Source organism: Capricornis sumatraensis, chromosome 4 (assembly GCF_032405125.1).
Source record: "Capricornis sumatraensis isolate serow.1 chromosome 4, serow.2, whole genome shotgun sequence".
NCBI classification, from domain to species: Eukaryota; Metazoa; Chordata; class Mammalia; order Artiodactyla; family Bovidae; genus Capricornis; species Capricornis sumatraensis.
Genome location: NC_091072.1, coordinates 9,670,602 through 9,683,391, shown reverse-complemented (window position 1 = coordinate 9,683,391; position 12,790 = coordinate 9,670,602). Strand labels below are relative to the sequence as shown.

The following is a 12,790-nucleotide window of genomic DNA, read 5'->3' as shown; positions in this document are numbered from 1 at the left end:
TCAGACAGTAAAGAATCGGCTGCAATGTGGGAGACCTGGATCCGATCCCTGGGCCAGGAAGATCCCCTGAAGGAGGGCATGGCAAGGACAGAGGAGCCTGGTGGGCTGCAGTCCATGGGGTGGCAAAGAGTCAGGTGTGACTATGTAACTACCCACAACAAAGCACATATGCACCTGCATTAATATAACTGAGAAACTCTGCTGTATACCTGAGGCTAATACAACACTGTAAATCAACTATACTCCAATAAAAATATTTTAAAAATTAACTTGCTTTGATATGCATAGGTCACTTCAAAGAAAATCAGTCACCTCTGATTCTTCTGAGATGGAGAGTTGGGGAGTTGAGATGGGAATAAGTGTAAGAACCCTTCCATATTTTAAAAAATTTGAGCCCTATAAATTTGTCCCTTTCTTCCAAAAAATGAATAAAATGTTAAAAACAAAGATTAAATATTAATACATTTATCCCCCGCTATTTTCCTCAAAGACTTTAAGACGTCATATCAAAACAACATCCACCTCCAATGCAAAAGGATGAAACAAACAATTGAGAGGTACAGATTTAAAATAAAACAGGGAAAAGAGCAGCATAGCACACAGGGGTACAGTGAGCACAAGAAAGGCTCTCACAGAATCCTGTTGCTGGACGTGGCCTTGAATTTGGTGGATAAAGCAAAGCATGACACAAGATCAGAGTCGGGGGGCAGGTGACAAAGCGGCCTCTCAAGCAGAAGAACAAGGGAGAGCAGAGAGAAATTTCTCTCAAACATCCATCTTTAGCAGATGCTGAACCCAGGGCAGGTCCCTAACATCCGCCTGCAGACGGAGAGCCGCCCCTCTGGGATGGCTCCCAGACCCTTGAGTGTGGGGTGGGCGGGCTGCTCACCACCCAGGGTGCCCAGAGCTCAGAGCCTGGGAGACCTGATGGGGGGCTGAGAAGGCAGAGCAGAGGTGGGGAGCAGCCTCCAATCAGACACACCACTCAAAACACAAGCTCCAAACTCCAACGAAGAACAAGATGATGGAGGAGCAGGTGGACATGGAGCACATCTCGCTCCACGGATACATCAGGGACACACCTTCAGACACACAAGTGCACGCAGGACACCAGCTGAGAGCCGACAAGGGTGCCGAACTCCAACTAGACCATCTCTATGCTTGACCAATTAAGTCAGGGGAGTGGGAGAAAACGTTCTCAGTTAGTAGCATTTTATTCCTTTGTCTCTTAAACGACACACGGTGGCTTCAGCTTTCCACGCAGCCTGGAAATGAAGTTGGCATCCAGTTCACAGGGGCCCCCGGGCACTTGATTTCCAGCGTGGTCTCCTATGCGTCTGTTTGCCCAAAGCACTCCCTGGGGGATGCGCAGCCTTTCTTCTCTTCCTCTTTCTTCTCCCGCCCACTCTCTACCCCCAACAAACCCATAGCAGGCCCTAACCACCAAGCCCTCTCTAGCATCACACGCACGTCGTGCACAGAGGCGATGCTGCATGTTCACCAGACAGGTTTCACGCTCCTCCTGGGCTCCCAGCTACACCACCTGGCCCAGCCTCGCATGCAGACAGAAGAAAAGACAGGACTGAACTCCGGCCAGTAGAAGCTGAGTGGGTATGGCATTGTCACTTGCAGGCCTGGCCCCTGAAATGTCCTGCAGAGTCACCCACATTGTCTATCAGTTCCCCAGGTGCCAGCTGGACTTGGATACTCAGAGCAACTATCTGTCATCTTTGTCAGAAGCCAAGATGGTGGAGCCTTGGTCAACCTTAGTCCTAAATAATTGCATGGTACAGAACACCCTCTGCTAACCCACAATGGGCTACAACATGGGCAACCATAACATTTATTTCTAAGATGCTGATATTTTTGTGGCTGCATTTTAGCCTACCTTGCCTAAGATAGAAATGGGGGTTCACCCTTAACAAAAAAAATATATTTGGCACTGGCTTAACAGGTGGACAGTTAAGGGGACTTATAGAGCAGATCCAGGTCACTCGTGACAAAATACTGGCAAAGCTACTGCTTACAATACCCTGGAGCACCGACCTGCCTCTGGAGCTTATGATGCAAGAACTGGATGGTTCTGCACTGAGAGGTGGTTAAGATTCTAAAAGAACTAGAAGAGGATGGAAAAAAGAGATTGCCTGGTTAGATGTTACCTTGTTAGATGAACAGGTAATGTTTACTTGTCTGTTACTGATGTTTGGGCATGTTTTTTATAAAAGAATCAGCTACAAGAACTATTAATATGATGTGTCTCTGATACACTAGCAAATAGAAATCAACTAAATATAGCTATTCCAGAAACTTGAGACCTAAAGAGTTGGAAAAGTCATTTGCTAATTGCTTCTAGTCACTTCAAAGTAAGAGATGTCATTTTTTTCAACTTTTTTTAAAAAATTGAAGTATAGTTGCTTTACAATATTTTATTAATTTCAGGCGTGCAACACACTGATCTCAAATTTTTATAGCTCATGCTCTATTTATAGCTATTATAAAACATAGGCGATGTTCCCTGTGCTGAGCAATACATCCTCATAGCTTATTCTCTTGGTTTTACTTGTAGCTTATTTTTTAAAGTTTGTTTATGTATATATTTTGGCTGTGCTGGGACTTCACTGCTGCGCATGGGGCTTCTCTAGTTGCAGGGAACGGGGGCGCCTCTCTAGTTGTGGTGCACGGGCTCCTGATTGCAGGGGCTTCTCTTGCTGTGGGGCACAGGCTCAGTAGTGGTGCCACATGAGCCTAGTTGCCCTGCGGCAAGTAGCATCTTCCCGGACCCAGGATCGAACCTGTGTCCCCTGGCAGATTCTTAACCACTAGACCACCAGAGAACTCCACTTGTTTATTTTATACATAGTAGTTAGCACCTCTTAACCTCCTACCCCTATCATGCCCTTCCCTCTTCCCTCTCTGTCATTTTAAAAGACTGTGTCTGTTGGAGACTCTGTGAGATTTCTCAGTTACACGTTGTGACTCAGGCCTGTGGCAAAAATCAGATTAAGGATGTGGTCTTTCCACCCACTTTCAGATAACCTCAGGGTAGCCACCATTAAACTGAAAAATAGAGGCACAGAGGTGAGGAAGTAATAAAATAAACAGCCTTGAAATTACGTCTAGGAAAAATCGTATGGTTATGACATGCAGAGCTTTCTGAAAGGAAACAAATCAGAAGCCTTCTGTATCACTGAGAGAATTGTATTACTAAAGCCGTTATGATCTTGAATTAGAAAAGCTTTGAATGATCTCCAAGCCTTAAATCAATCTCAGGCAGGAAGTGGGCTGTGAATGCTGGCAGTCCCCAAGGAGGATGTGGGGATCCAGGATTCATCTCACGTGTAACCAGGAGGACAATGGATGGACAGGGACGTGCTCTGGGGGCAGAGCCAGGGGTCATTGGAAAAAATGAAAAAGAAACTCCCTCCCAGAGGTGAAGATTGGAATCTGTTTGGGCAACTTCCCCCACTCCCTGCAAAGAGAAACTTCCCAGTGCCTGCACGGCAGGATGCCAACTCTGCTGTGAACTAGCGGTTACTCTGCCTTCTTTTTTTTCCTTTTCCTGATGGAAAATGTTCTGCTGCCTTCATCGCTCTCAAGTGAAGAGGAGAAGAGGCGTCGTTCCCCTTCTGGTCATAGGTTGTCGAGCCAACAGGATTCACATCCACAGCTGATAGGGAGACCCACCCCTCTCCTGGAGATCCTGAAATCTGAGCTGTCGGCAGTGACTGGGTAGCACTTGGGGTTTGTCGCCACGGAGAGGAGATGCATGTTCTCCACCTGCCACAGGAAGACTGTGATGGGGACCAGAGGGGTTGACGTGGCAAAGATGACCCTAGGTATTTGCTGCACCCATAGCATGTTTAAAGAGCATTCCCCAACTTCCTCAGAGGTTAAATGGGACCATGTCACTAAGTTCTAGCCAATGGAGTGTGGTCTGGCTTCTAAAGTCCATTGAGCAATGTCATATGCTCTCAGCAAATGAAAACTCATCAACGACCCAGTCTAAACCAATGAGCATTCAGCACAGCATCTGATAACTGCTCCCGGTCAGAGTCCGTGTCTTCTGGAGTTGAGTGTGTTCCTTGCCTCGTATTGTTTATTTCGCTGTAGCTTCTCTAATAAGCATTCACTTTATGTGCCCATGAACCGTTTTGGCCAATAATAACTGACACAAGGTAGAACAACCAGACCTGCTGGAATAGACAGTGGAACAACAAAAGAATGGCTACAAATTTCACAAAAGCTCAAGAGAGTTCTCTGAAATGATCAAGAAACCGACTTTGGAGAGTATCAGGCAACCAAAGACATAATGAAAGGTAGTTAAGAGCTGCTTTAGCCCCGGCAGATGCACCGATAATTGTATTATTAATAATAAAAGCATCTGGGATAAATTAAGCATGCCATGACTCCAAGAGATCTGAAGAAAAAACGGGTTCTCAATGCACAGCACACAGGAGGCACCTCCACAGGAAGAGATAAGGATCTCTTGCTATCCTCCCCCAGTTAGTCCTCGCAACTCCCAGAGCATATCACCAGCATCACCAGGAGAGGTGTGAGGATAAAGGGACTCCAGTTAGCCTGGCACCTGGCAGGTCCAATGGGCCGCAGAAACAGAACACACTATTGACACCTAAATCTCATACGTGGGTAAGGAGCTGTCTAGCCTGCCCGCTCACTCAGGCAATTAGCCCAGAGAAGAAGCAAAGTGGAGACCAAGGGGTGAGGGACGAAGAGCGAGGAAGTAATAGAGATGTTGTGCTGGGCTAAGTCACTTCAGTCATGTCCGACTCTTTGCGACCCCATGGGCTGGAGCCCGCCAGACTCCTCCGTCCATGTGATTGTCCAGGCGAGAATACTGGAGTGGGTTGCCATGCCTTCTTCTAGGGTAGCTTCCTGATCCAGGGATCAAACCCATGTCTCTTTTGCCTCCTGCATTGGCAGGTGGGTTCTTGACCACTGAGCCACTAGGGAAGCCCCAAATAGAGGCACTGTTAGCACCAAAAGGTAAAGACACTAATCAGCACTTATTAGGGACCTCGGGTTTACCCTGTTGGCTCTACCCACAAAAAACTTATGTCCCATTTACTATTTGACCCAGAGAGACTAGGAAAGTGCCCTTTGGCTACTCCCCACTTTAGACAGAAGCTAGGGAAGGCCAGAGTTGTGTTGGAAGGCCATCAAAGCAGGTGAAACCAAGCAATCTGTTCAGTATGCCCCAGTGCCTGCTGCTACTGACGAGAGAAAGACTAGATTCTGACTTTCCTGGGTGAGCTAACGGGTGCACTTGCCAGAACCCACATTACTATGAGATTCAGAGATGGTTGAAGACTTTCCCATCAGTTTGGAGAACCGTCTTTCCTGTAACTATGGAACTGTCACCTCTACCTTGAAGGTCGCCCCGAGTACTGAGTGACTTCCAGTCTACAGAGTCGCCTCTTCTGGTGTGTAGCCATCAAGGCTTCTGTGAAACCTGCCCCACCACCTTCCTCCACCAGTCCCAGCCCAGCCTCTTCATCAACCTCAAAGTGCCAGTGAGCAACTACCATGGGCCAAGTGTAGAAATATTAATAAATTAGAAACACAAGGCGTGACTCCAGTGTGCCCTCGGGAAGCTCACCGTCTTGTTTGGAGGTGCCTCTGAGACATGGAGTTCACAAACAATGATTAATTACAACACAAGGGATATTAGGGTTCGCAGAACAGACACGCACTCCAGGCTGGTACTGTGATGACTGCCTTCCTTGGGTCTGCCTAACAAGAGTCTTCTCTCTCCTTCTAGATCCGATCATGCATCTTCTGCCTCTAGCTTTACTCCAAGGAATAATCTTTCTGCCCTTTTGACTTCAATTCTCATAGGGTTGGGATCCTCTTCTTCCTGTACCTAGAAAACCACGCCTTCCCTCGTGGCCTCACTAGGAAATGATTGTTAACTTCTGTAACATTCAGGTATGTCCATCTGAAAGCTTTCTCTTTCCCTTCTCTGTCTGAATCTACTTGTTCTACGGATTCAGACTATTCAACCAGTGAGAAGAGACAGCATCTAATTATATTTTCTACTGAAACATTAACGTTATTAATGCTTAGCAAATAAGAAAAGCAATAATGTCGTTATGTCTCTTCTTTTTTCACTCCCAGAGTTCACATGCAAAAAGAGATCTTAAAAGTATAGCATGGAAGTGCTTGGTCCATTAGACATATATTAGGTTGTTCTGTCCTCCTATACAAAGGTTCAGGCTTTTAAATGGGGCATGAAGCTATTAGCCATTACACATCTGCTGTGTTTTTTCTCTCCAACTTCAGTGGACTGGCACGCTGGGCTCTTGGCAAAACTTACATAAAGAACTGTTCTTTTCCCAACAATACATCTTGACCACCATAAACAAGCTATCAGTCAGAAAGGCTCAGTTATTTTTATGCTCTCAAAAACTTGAGAGCCTCAGAAGAGTCCAGGTTCCTGTTTCCTTACCACTTGATCCCACCCTACCTGAAGGTGCTGCCAGCCACTCTAGAAAAAATCTTTGAGTCCAATCAGGCTGGTCTCCGTAGGGCTCCTTGGAGATTCCAAGTCCCCTTATTCCAGTAATCACTAAATTTAAACCATCCATCATGCATGCAGGCTCAGCCGTGGCCTACTCCTTGCAACCCCATGGACTGCAGTCCGCCAGGCTCCTCTGTTCATGCAATTTTCCAGGCAAGAATACTGGAGCGGGTTGCCATTTCCTACTCCAATCCATTGAAGCCTTGGTAATTCATGTCATCCTCCACAAATCTCTCTTGACCATAACAGATCTTGGTGATGACTCACCCTTTTGAATTTGGAATTTGCGAAGATCCAAAAATGTAATAGCATCACACAGCATATGTATCACAAAGCCAAATGGACAGAAGAATGGACACTTTGTTTATATGAAATTAGATCAGCCTCTCCCTAGTAGAATCTGCAGGTTCTGTTCTTCGTATCACACACACAGGTACCACACCAAAGTATTCATAGCTTTTCCTTCCAATGGAGTTTATGTGCTTCTTAGGGGCAGAGACTACTCCTGATATAACCCAGAACAGCTGTGATGGCAAACACTAACAGTGCTGGGCACGCAGAAGATACACAGCAGATTGTCACTGATTTGCCCCATATAAGGCTGGGAATATGATCTGGTCAAACTGAGAGTAAAATCATACTGAAGTAAAAAATCAGTGATAGAGTATTGAGAGTAAATGTGACCACATGGCCAATGTGAGTCTGGGGACTGTAACAAACATGACCCTATGGGGTTTTTCTGGAACAGACCCCCGGCCACGTTCTCTGCCTGCCCTTTGTCTGCAGAAAAATTTTAGTCAAAGAATAAATTAAATCAGAGAAGTGAGAAAATGCAGAAAGGAAAACAGTCAAGCAAAACAAAATAATAACATGTTAGCCATTAAAAAAAGGCAAGGACCTTAGTTCTTCCTCAAAGGCTATAGATAACGCTGTCAGCCATGTCCTTTGAGCTGTTTTGCAGACAATGAAACCCCCAGCAGGCGGAAGAAGGTAACTGTCTGCCGCCCACACGGATGCAGATCCTAGACCAACCGGAAGCAGAAGTCGATGATGCTGACTCGCCACAACTTCCTCCTCGACCAATCAGAAGAGTGTTCACAAGCTGGCCACGCCCTACTTCTTGAACACTGTGCGACTCCGTGATACCTGCTCTAGGGCGGACACACCATCTTGAGGGCATTAGCCCTCTGTGGCCCCCTATGTCTGGCAAAACAATCAAGCTATGTCTTTCTCGGTTCAGTTCAGTTCAGTCACTCAGTTGTGTCTGGCTCTTTGCGACACCACGAACTGCAGCACGCCAGGCCTCCCTGTCTATCACCAACTCCCAGAGTTCACCCAAATTCACGTCCATCAAGTCAGTGATGCCATCCAGCCATCTCATCCTCTGTCGTCCCCTTCTCCTCCTGCCCTCAATCCCTCCCAGCATCAGAGTCATTTCCAATGAGTCAACTCTTCGCATGAGGTGGCCAAAGTATTGGAGTTTCAGCTTTAGCATCATTCCTCCCAAAGAACACCCAGGACTGATCTCCTTTAGAATGAACTGGTTGGATCTCCTGGCAGTCCAAGGGACTCTCAAGAGTCTCCTCCAACACCACAGTTCAAAAGCATCAACTCTTCAGCACTCAGCTTTCTTCACAGTCCAACTTTCACATTCATACATGACCACTAGAAAAACCATAGCCTTGACTAATGGACCTTTGTTGGCAAAGTAATGTCTCTGCTTTTTAATACGCTGTCTAGGTTGGTCATAACTTTCCTTCCAAGGAGTAAGCATCTTTTAATTTCATGGCTGCAGTCACCATCTGCAATGATTTTGGAGCCTCCAAAAAAGATAAAGTCTGACACTGTTTCCACTGTTTCCCCATCTATCTGCCATGAAGTGATGGGACCAGATGCCATGATCTTCATTTTCTGAATGTTGGGCTTTAAGCCAACTTTTTCACTCTCCTCTTTCACTTTCATCAAGAGGCAAACTCCATCTTGGAGATTTAATCCAGCTCTGGCATATACAGGCCAAATTCTGGCCACAAGACTCACAGAGACCCACTCTATACTCAGTTCCAGCAGAGGGGGTGTGTGGAGGCAGGGGGGATGAATTGAACCAGAAAATCTGTTCTCAGACAGCCTTGGGGATCATGTGATAGAGGTCATTCTCCTGGAGATGAGGAATGAAGGATTTTTCCTAACCAAAGCCAGGAGCCCAGCGACTACACAAGGTGTGCTTGGTCCTGACTCAGCCATTTCTGCACCTCCTGTTTCAGCTCCTGTTTCTCCTGAAGGAAGGGCCCACCACTGCCTGGAGGCATGGCATGAACCATCACTCAGAGGTCCCATCCCTGGTTAACCGGAATGCATCTCCTGTTGTTCTGATGATGTGTAACTCTGCTAACTAAAGATCTATTGTGATTGTTTTCACTTCTCTATCTCACCTGAGCTAAAGGGAAGTGAAGTCACTCAGTCATGTCCAACTATTTGCGACCCCATGGACTGTAGCTTACTAGGTTCCTCTGTCCATGGAATTCTCCAGGCAAGAGTACTGGAGTTGGTTGCCATTTCCTTCTCCAAGGGATATTCCCAAACCAGGGATGGAACCCGGGTCTCCAGCATTGCAAGCAGATGACTTTACCATCTGAGCCACGGGGGAAGCTCACCTGTGCTACTTGCAACAAATCCTAACACATCTTCTAAACTATTAGATTGGGCCACAGACAGTACAGTGTGGTGAGAGGAAAAGCTGAGTTCAAATAACTAAATCTGTAACTGAGCAGCTAAGATTTTTTTTTCTTTAAGAAGAATTGCTGGTTTTGATTTTCTGACATTACACTGCCTGGACAGGGTCACCAGGTTATTTTTGTAAACAAAAGTTCAGTGAGTGGCTCTGATAGGCAGACACTGTTCCAGGAATTACGGAAGAGCAGATGAACAAACTCTGTTTCTGGTGATAAGAATCTAGTAGTGAAAATCGCTCAGTCGGGTCGCACTCTTTCTGACCCCACGGACTATATACAGTCCATGGAATTCTCCAGGCCAGAATACTGGAGTGGGTAGCCTTTCCCTTCTCCAGGGGATCTTCTGAACCCAGGGATCAAACCCAGGTCTCCCCCATCGCAGGGAGATTCTTTACCAGCTGAGTCACAAGGGAAGCCCAAGAATGCTGGAGTGGGTAGCCTAACCCTTCTCCAGCCGATCTTCCCAACCCAGGAATTGAACCGGGGTCTCCTGCATTGCAGGCAGATTCTTTACCAACTGAGCTATCAGGGAAGCTCCTTACTAGAATCTAGTAAAATGATTAAAAAGGGAACCCAAAAGGTCTAATAAAGAGAGAACATAATGGGCTATGGAATTTCAGAGCAGGGACAAATACCCTGAGTTTCCTTCAATGAGGAAACGGAATTAATAAAAAACCATATGCATTTACAAAGCAATATCTAATGAATTTAGAAATTCTTCATTTCAAAAGATGGCTGCCTTCCACTTTAGATCACCCTTTTGTGTTCATTTTTTATTCTTCTTCCACTTGATTGCCTACTGACAAAAGAATATGCTGACTGTTTTTTTGCAGAGGCTGATTTTTTTTTAAAGTTTTTCTCTGAAGAGCAAGTTTTCTTTGCCATCGTCCAAACACTGCTGCCACAGAGTAGATAATGAGAAACAATGTAATTTTGCATGGTGGGCACACGTTCTAGCTGCCAAAGCATTCACGCAAATAACCATTTCAAGGGCTCTCATCTGGCCACCGCAAAACCCCGAGGAGCACACAGGGGCCAAGGAACGGTCCCGGAGTGTCTGCGTGTGCGTGCGATTATTATTGTTTTCCCTGTGCTCGGAGGAATCCGAGACTCAGAGGAGTGTGGTGAGTGACAGTGACAACTGGCATTTGTCAGATGCGACAAAAAGAAAATTGCTGGCTAAGCCCTCCAATCTAAAATTACTTACAAATTATTACCCTTGAAAGCTCGTGTTCTCACTGGTGTGTGTTCTCTTGCACAGCTACGAGCCCTGGGCAGCATCTGGGGGGCCAGGGGCCTCTTTTCTCCACGTGTGCTCCCCATTCCCCCCTCAGAAACGGGTCGATCTCTCTCCTCTGATCCTCTCTTCCCAAAAAAAGGATCAAAAAGCAGCCTTTTGAGCTCCCATCCTAAAAAGTCAAAGCCACTGAGTTATGTCCTTCAAGAATATTTGTACTTTAAAACTCGATTATCTCCCTGCAGGGGACGTCTTTCTGCTGATAAACCCTTTGGGAGCAGCAGCCAGAAGGGGGAAGGATCTGGTGCTGGGCCCCTGCTGCTGCCGTGTGCCCCTCCAGCGATGGAGAAAGAGTCTCTGAGGTTTCCTTCAAGCGTCAGAAAAGGACAGAGAAGCTGGCGCTCATGCATCCCTGGAAGGAACTTCAGAGATGAGCAGTGACAGATTCAACAAGCAGAGGAAGCCCACTGGGTTCCCTGCGGGGCTGAGGTCCAAAGGGAAAAGGAGGACCTGGGAAACCACCAGGGGCCTGAAAATGCCATCCTCAGCCCTCTTTGCAACCCCACGCATGCACCTCTGTCTTGACCTGATCTCAGACTGTGTGCTCAAGCCCTGTGGTTCTTCAGATCTGCCCCAAGTCCAGAGGCAGAACCCTCAAGCCCCACGACCTTGACTCAGGCTGCTCTTTCCTCCATCTGAACACCCTGAGTGGGAAAAGTTGTTCTTACCTCGTAGTGGGCCACACGCTGAGATTCCGATATCAGCTGTGCGCTGCACACCTTGCAGTAACTGTCTGTAAATAAGTCCTGATCGATATCGGAGGACTTCATCAGGCTAAAAGAGAATCAACAGAAAACAGAGATGAATCCACCGCCATGGTGTTGATGTAGGACATTAAGGGTGTGACGAAGCCAGGAGCCTGGTACCAGATCCAACAATGGTGACAGCCGGGGAGATCTCCCCACACCTTTGGGGTGACCATGTCAGTCACCTTTAGAAAGTGTACAGTGCACCATTTTCTCATAAATGTTCAGCAGCTTGGCTGATACTCTGAAAACCTGAAATCCAACTTTAGTTTTCTGTGTATGACAAATCAGACTTACGTCTACTGTATTACTAAGAATTTATGTGAGACGATATCTTCAAAAATAATTTATACTACCAAAATGCTGTAAGCACCCAATATAGCCAAGAGTGGGAACTAGGTTAAATGAATTTTGATACATCAGCTTGCTAGAATCCTATATACCTCCCAAATCCACACTCAGATCAATTATTTTCATAGAATATTTACTAAAGTAGGAATACATTTATCATTAACAGCAAAAGGCTTACAAATCAGTATGTACAGTATTATACATTTCTTTTATACATTTCTAATTTCTTTTAAAACATGTAGAGGAACATTCCAGGAAGTTTAAACAGAATGTTAGTAGCAGCTGTCTTTGGGAGATTATAGATAGTGACATGATTTTCTTTCTTCTTAAATTTTCTGCAATGAATATGAATTGCTTTTGTAGTACAAAGAAACAGGTTAGCTTTGTCAAGAGCCTTGTACAAACTCAGTCACTCAGTCGTGTCTGACTCTTTGTGACCCCATGGACGGTAGCCAGTCAGACTCCTCTGTCCACGGGGATTCTCCAGGCAAGAATGCTGGAGTGGGTTGCCATGCCCTCCTTTATGGGATCTTCCCAACCCAGGGATCGAACCCAGGTCTCCCACATTGTGGGCAGATTCTTTACCATCTGAGCCACAAGGGAAGCCCCAAGGGGCTTCCAAGCAACATCAAATAGAGTTTTGAGTTCAGCAGCTATACTTTGGGGCTTCCCAGGTGGTGCTAGTGGGAAAAAGCCTGCCTGCCAATGCAGGTTAGAAGTAAAAGACATGGATTCGATCCCTGGGTCACTCAGGAAGATCCCCTGGAGGAGGACACAGCAACCCACTCCCGTATTCTTGCCTGGAGAATCCCACAGACAGAGGAGCCTGGCAAGCTGCAGTCCTAGGGTCACAGAGCCAGACATGACTGAAGCGACTTAGCATGCGTGCATGCACAGGTATACTTAGACAATTAAAAAATAAAATCAGACTAACCTATTGCTTTTTTTTGCAAGCCTATGTCTCATAAAGTGAGGAGCCCTCATTATTCCTACTGACTCATCTACATGTAGGGCAGGGGAAATTCATAAAGATTATTTCTACCCCTCCACACCACAACTGAGCCTGCAAAGGCAAACAAACATCCTCAGATTCCAAACTCTGAATTAAAATGCAGCCAGGGACTTTCCT

At 46.2% G+C, this 12,790-nt stretch overlaps 1 protein-coding gene across 1 annotated transcript in view; it reads right to left on the bottom strand.

Annotated features, from left to right (window-relative positions):
- The window catches only part of ZMAT4 (zinc finger matrin-type 4), a 234,527-nt gene extending 223,193 nt beyond the window's left edge, over positions 1-11,334 (bottom strand). Inside the window, exon 1 of the mRNA XM_068970498.1 lies at positions 11,233-11,334. Coding sequence (XP_068826599.1) covers positions 11,233-11,334 — 102 coding nt within the window. The remainder of the gene's footprint in view (positions 1-11,232) is intronic.
- Between the last annotated feature and the right edge of the window lie 1,456 nt (positions 11,335-12,790).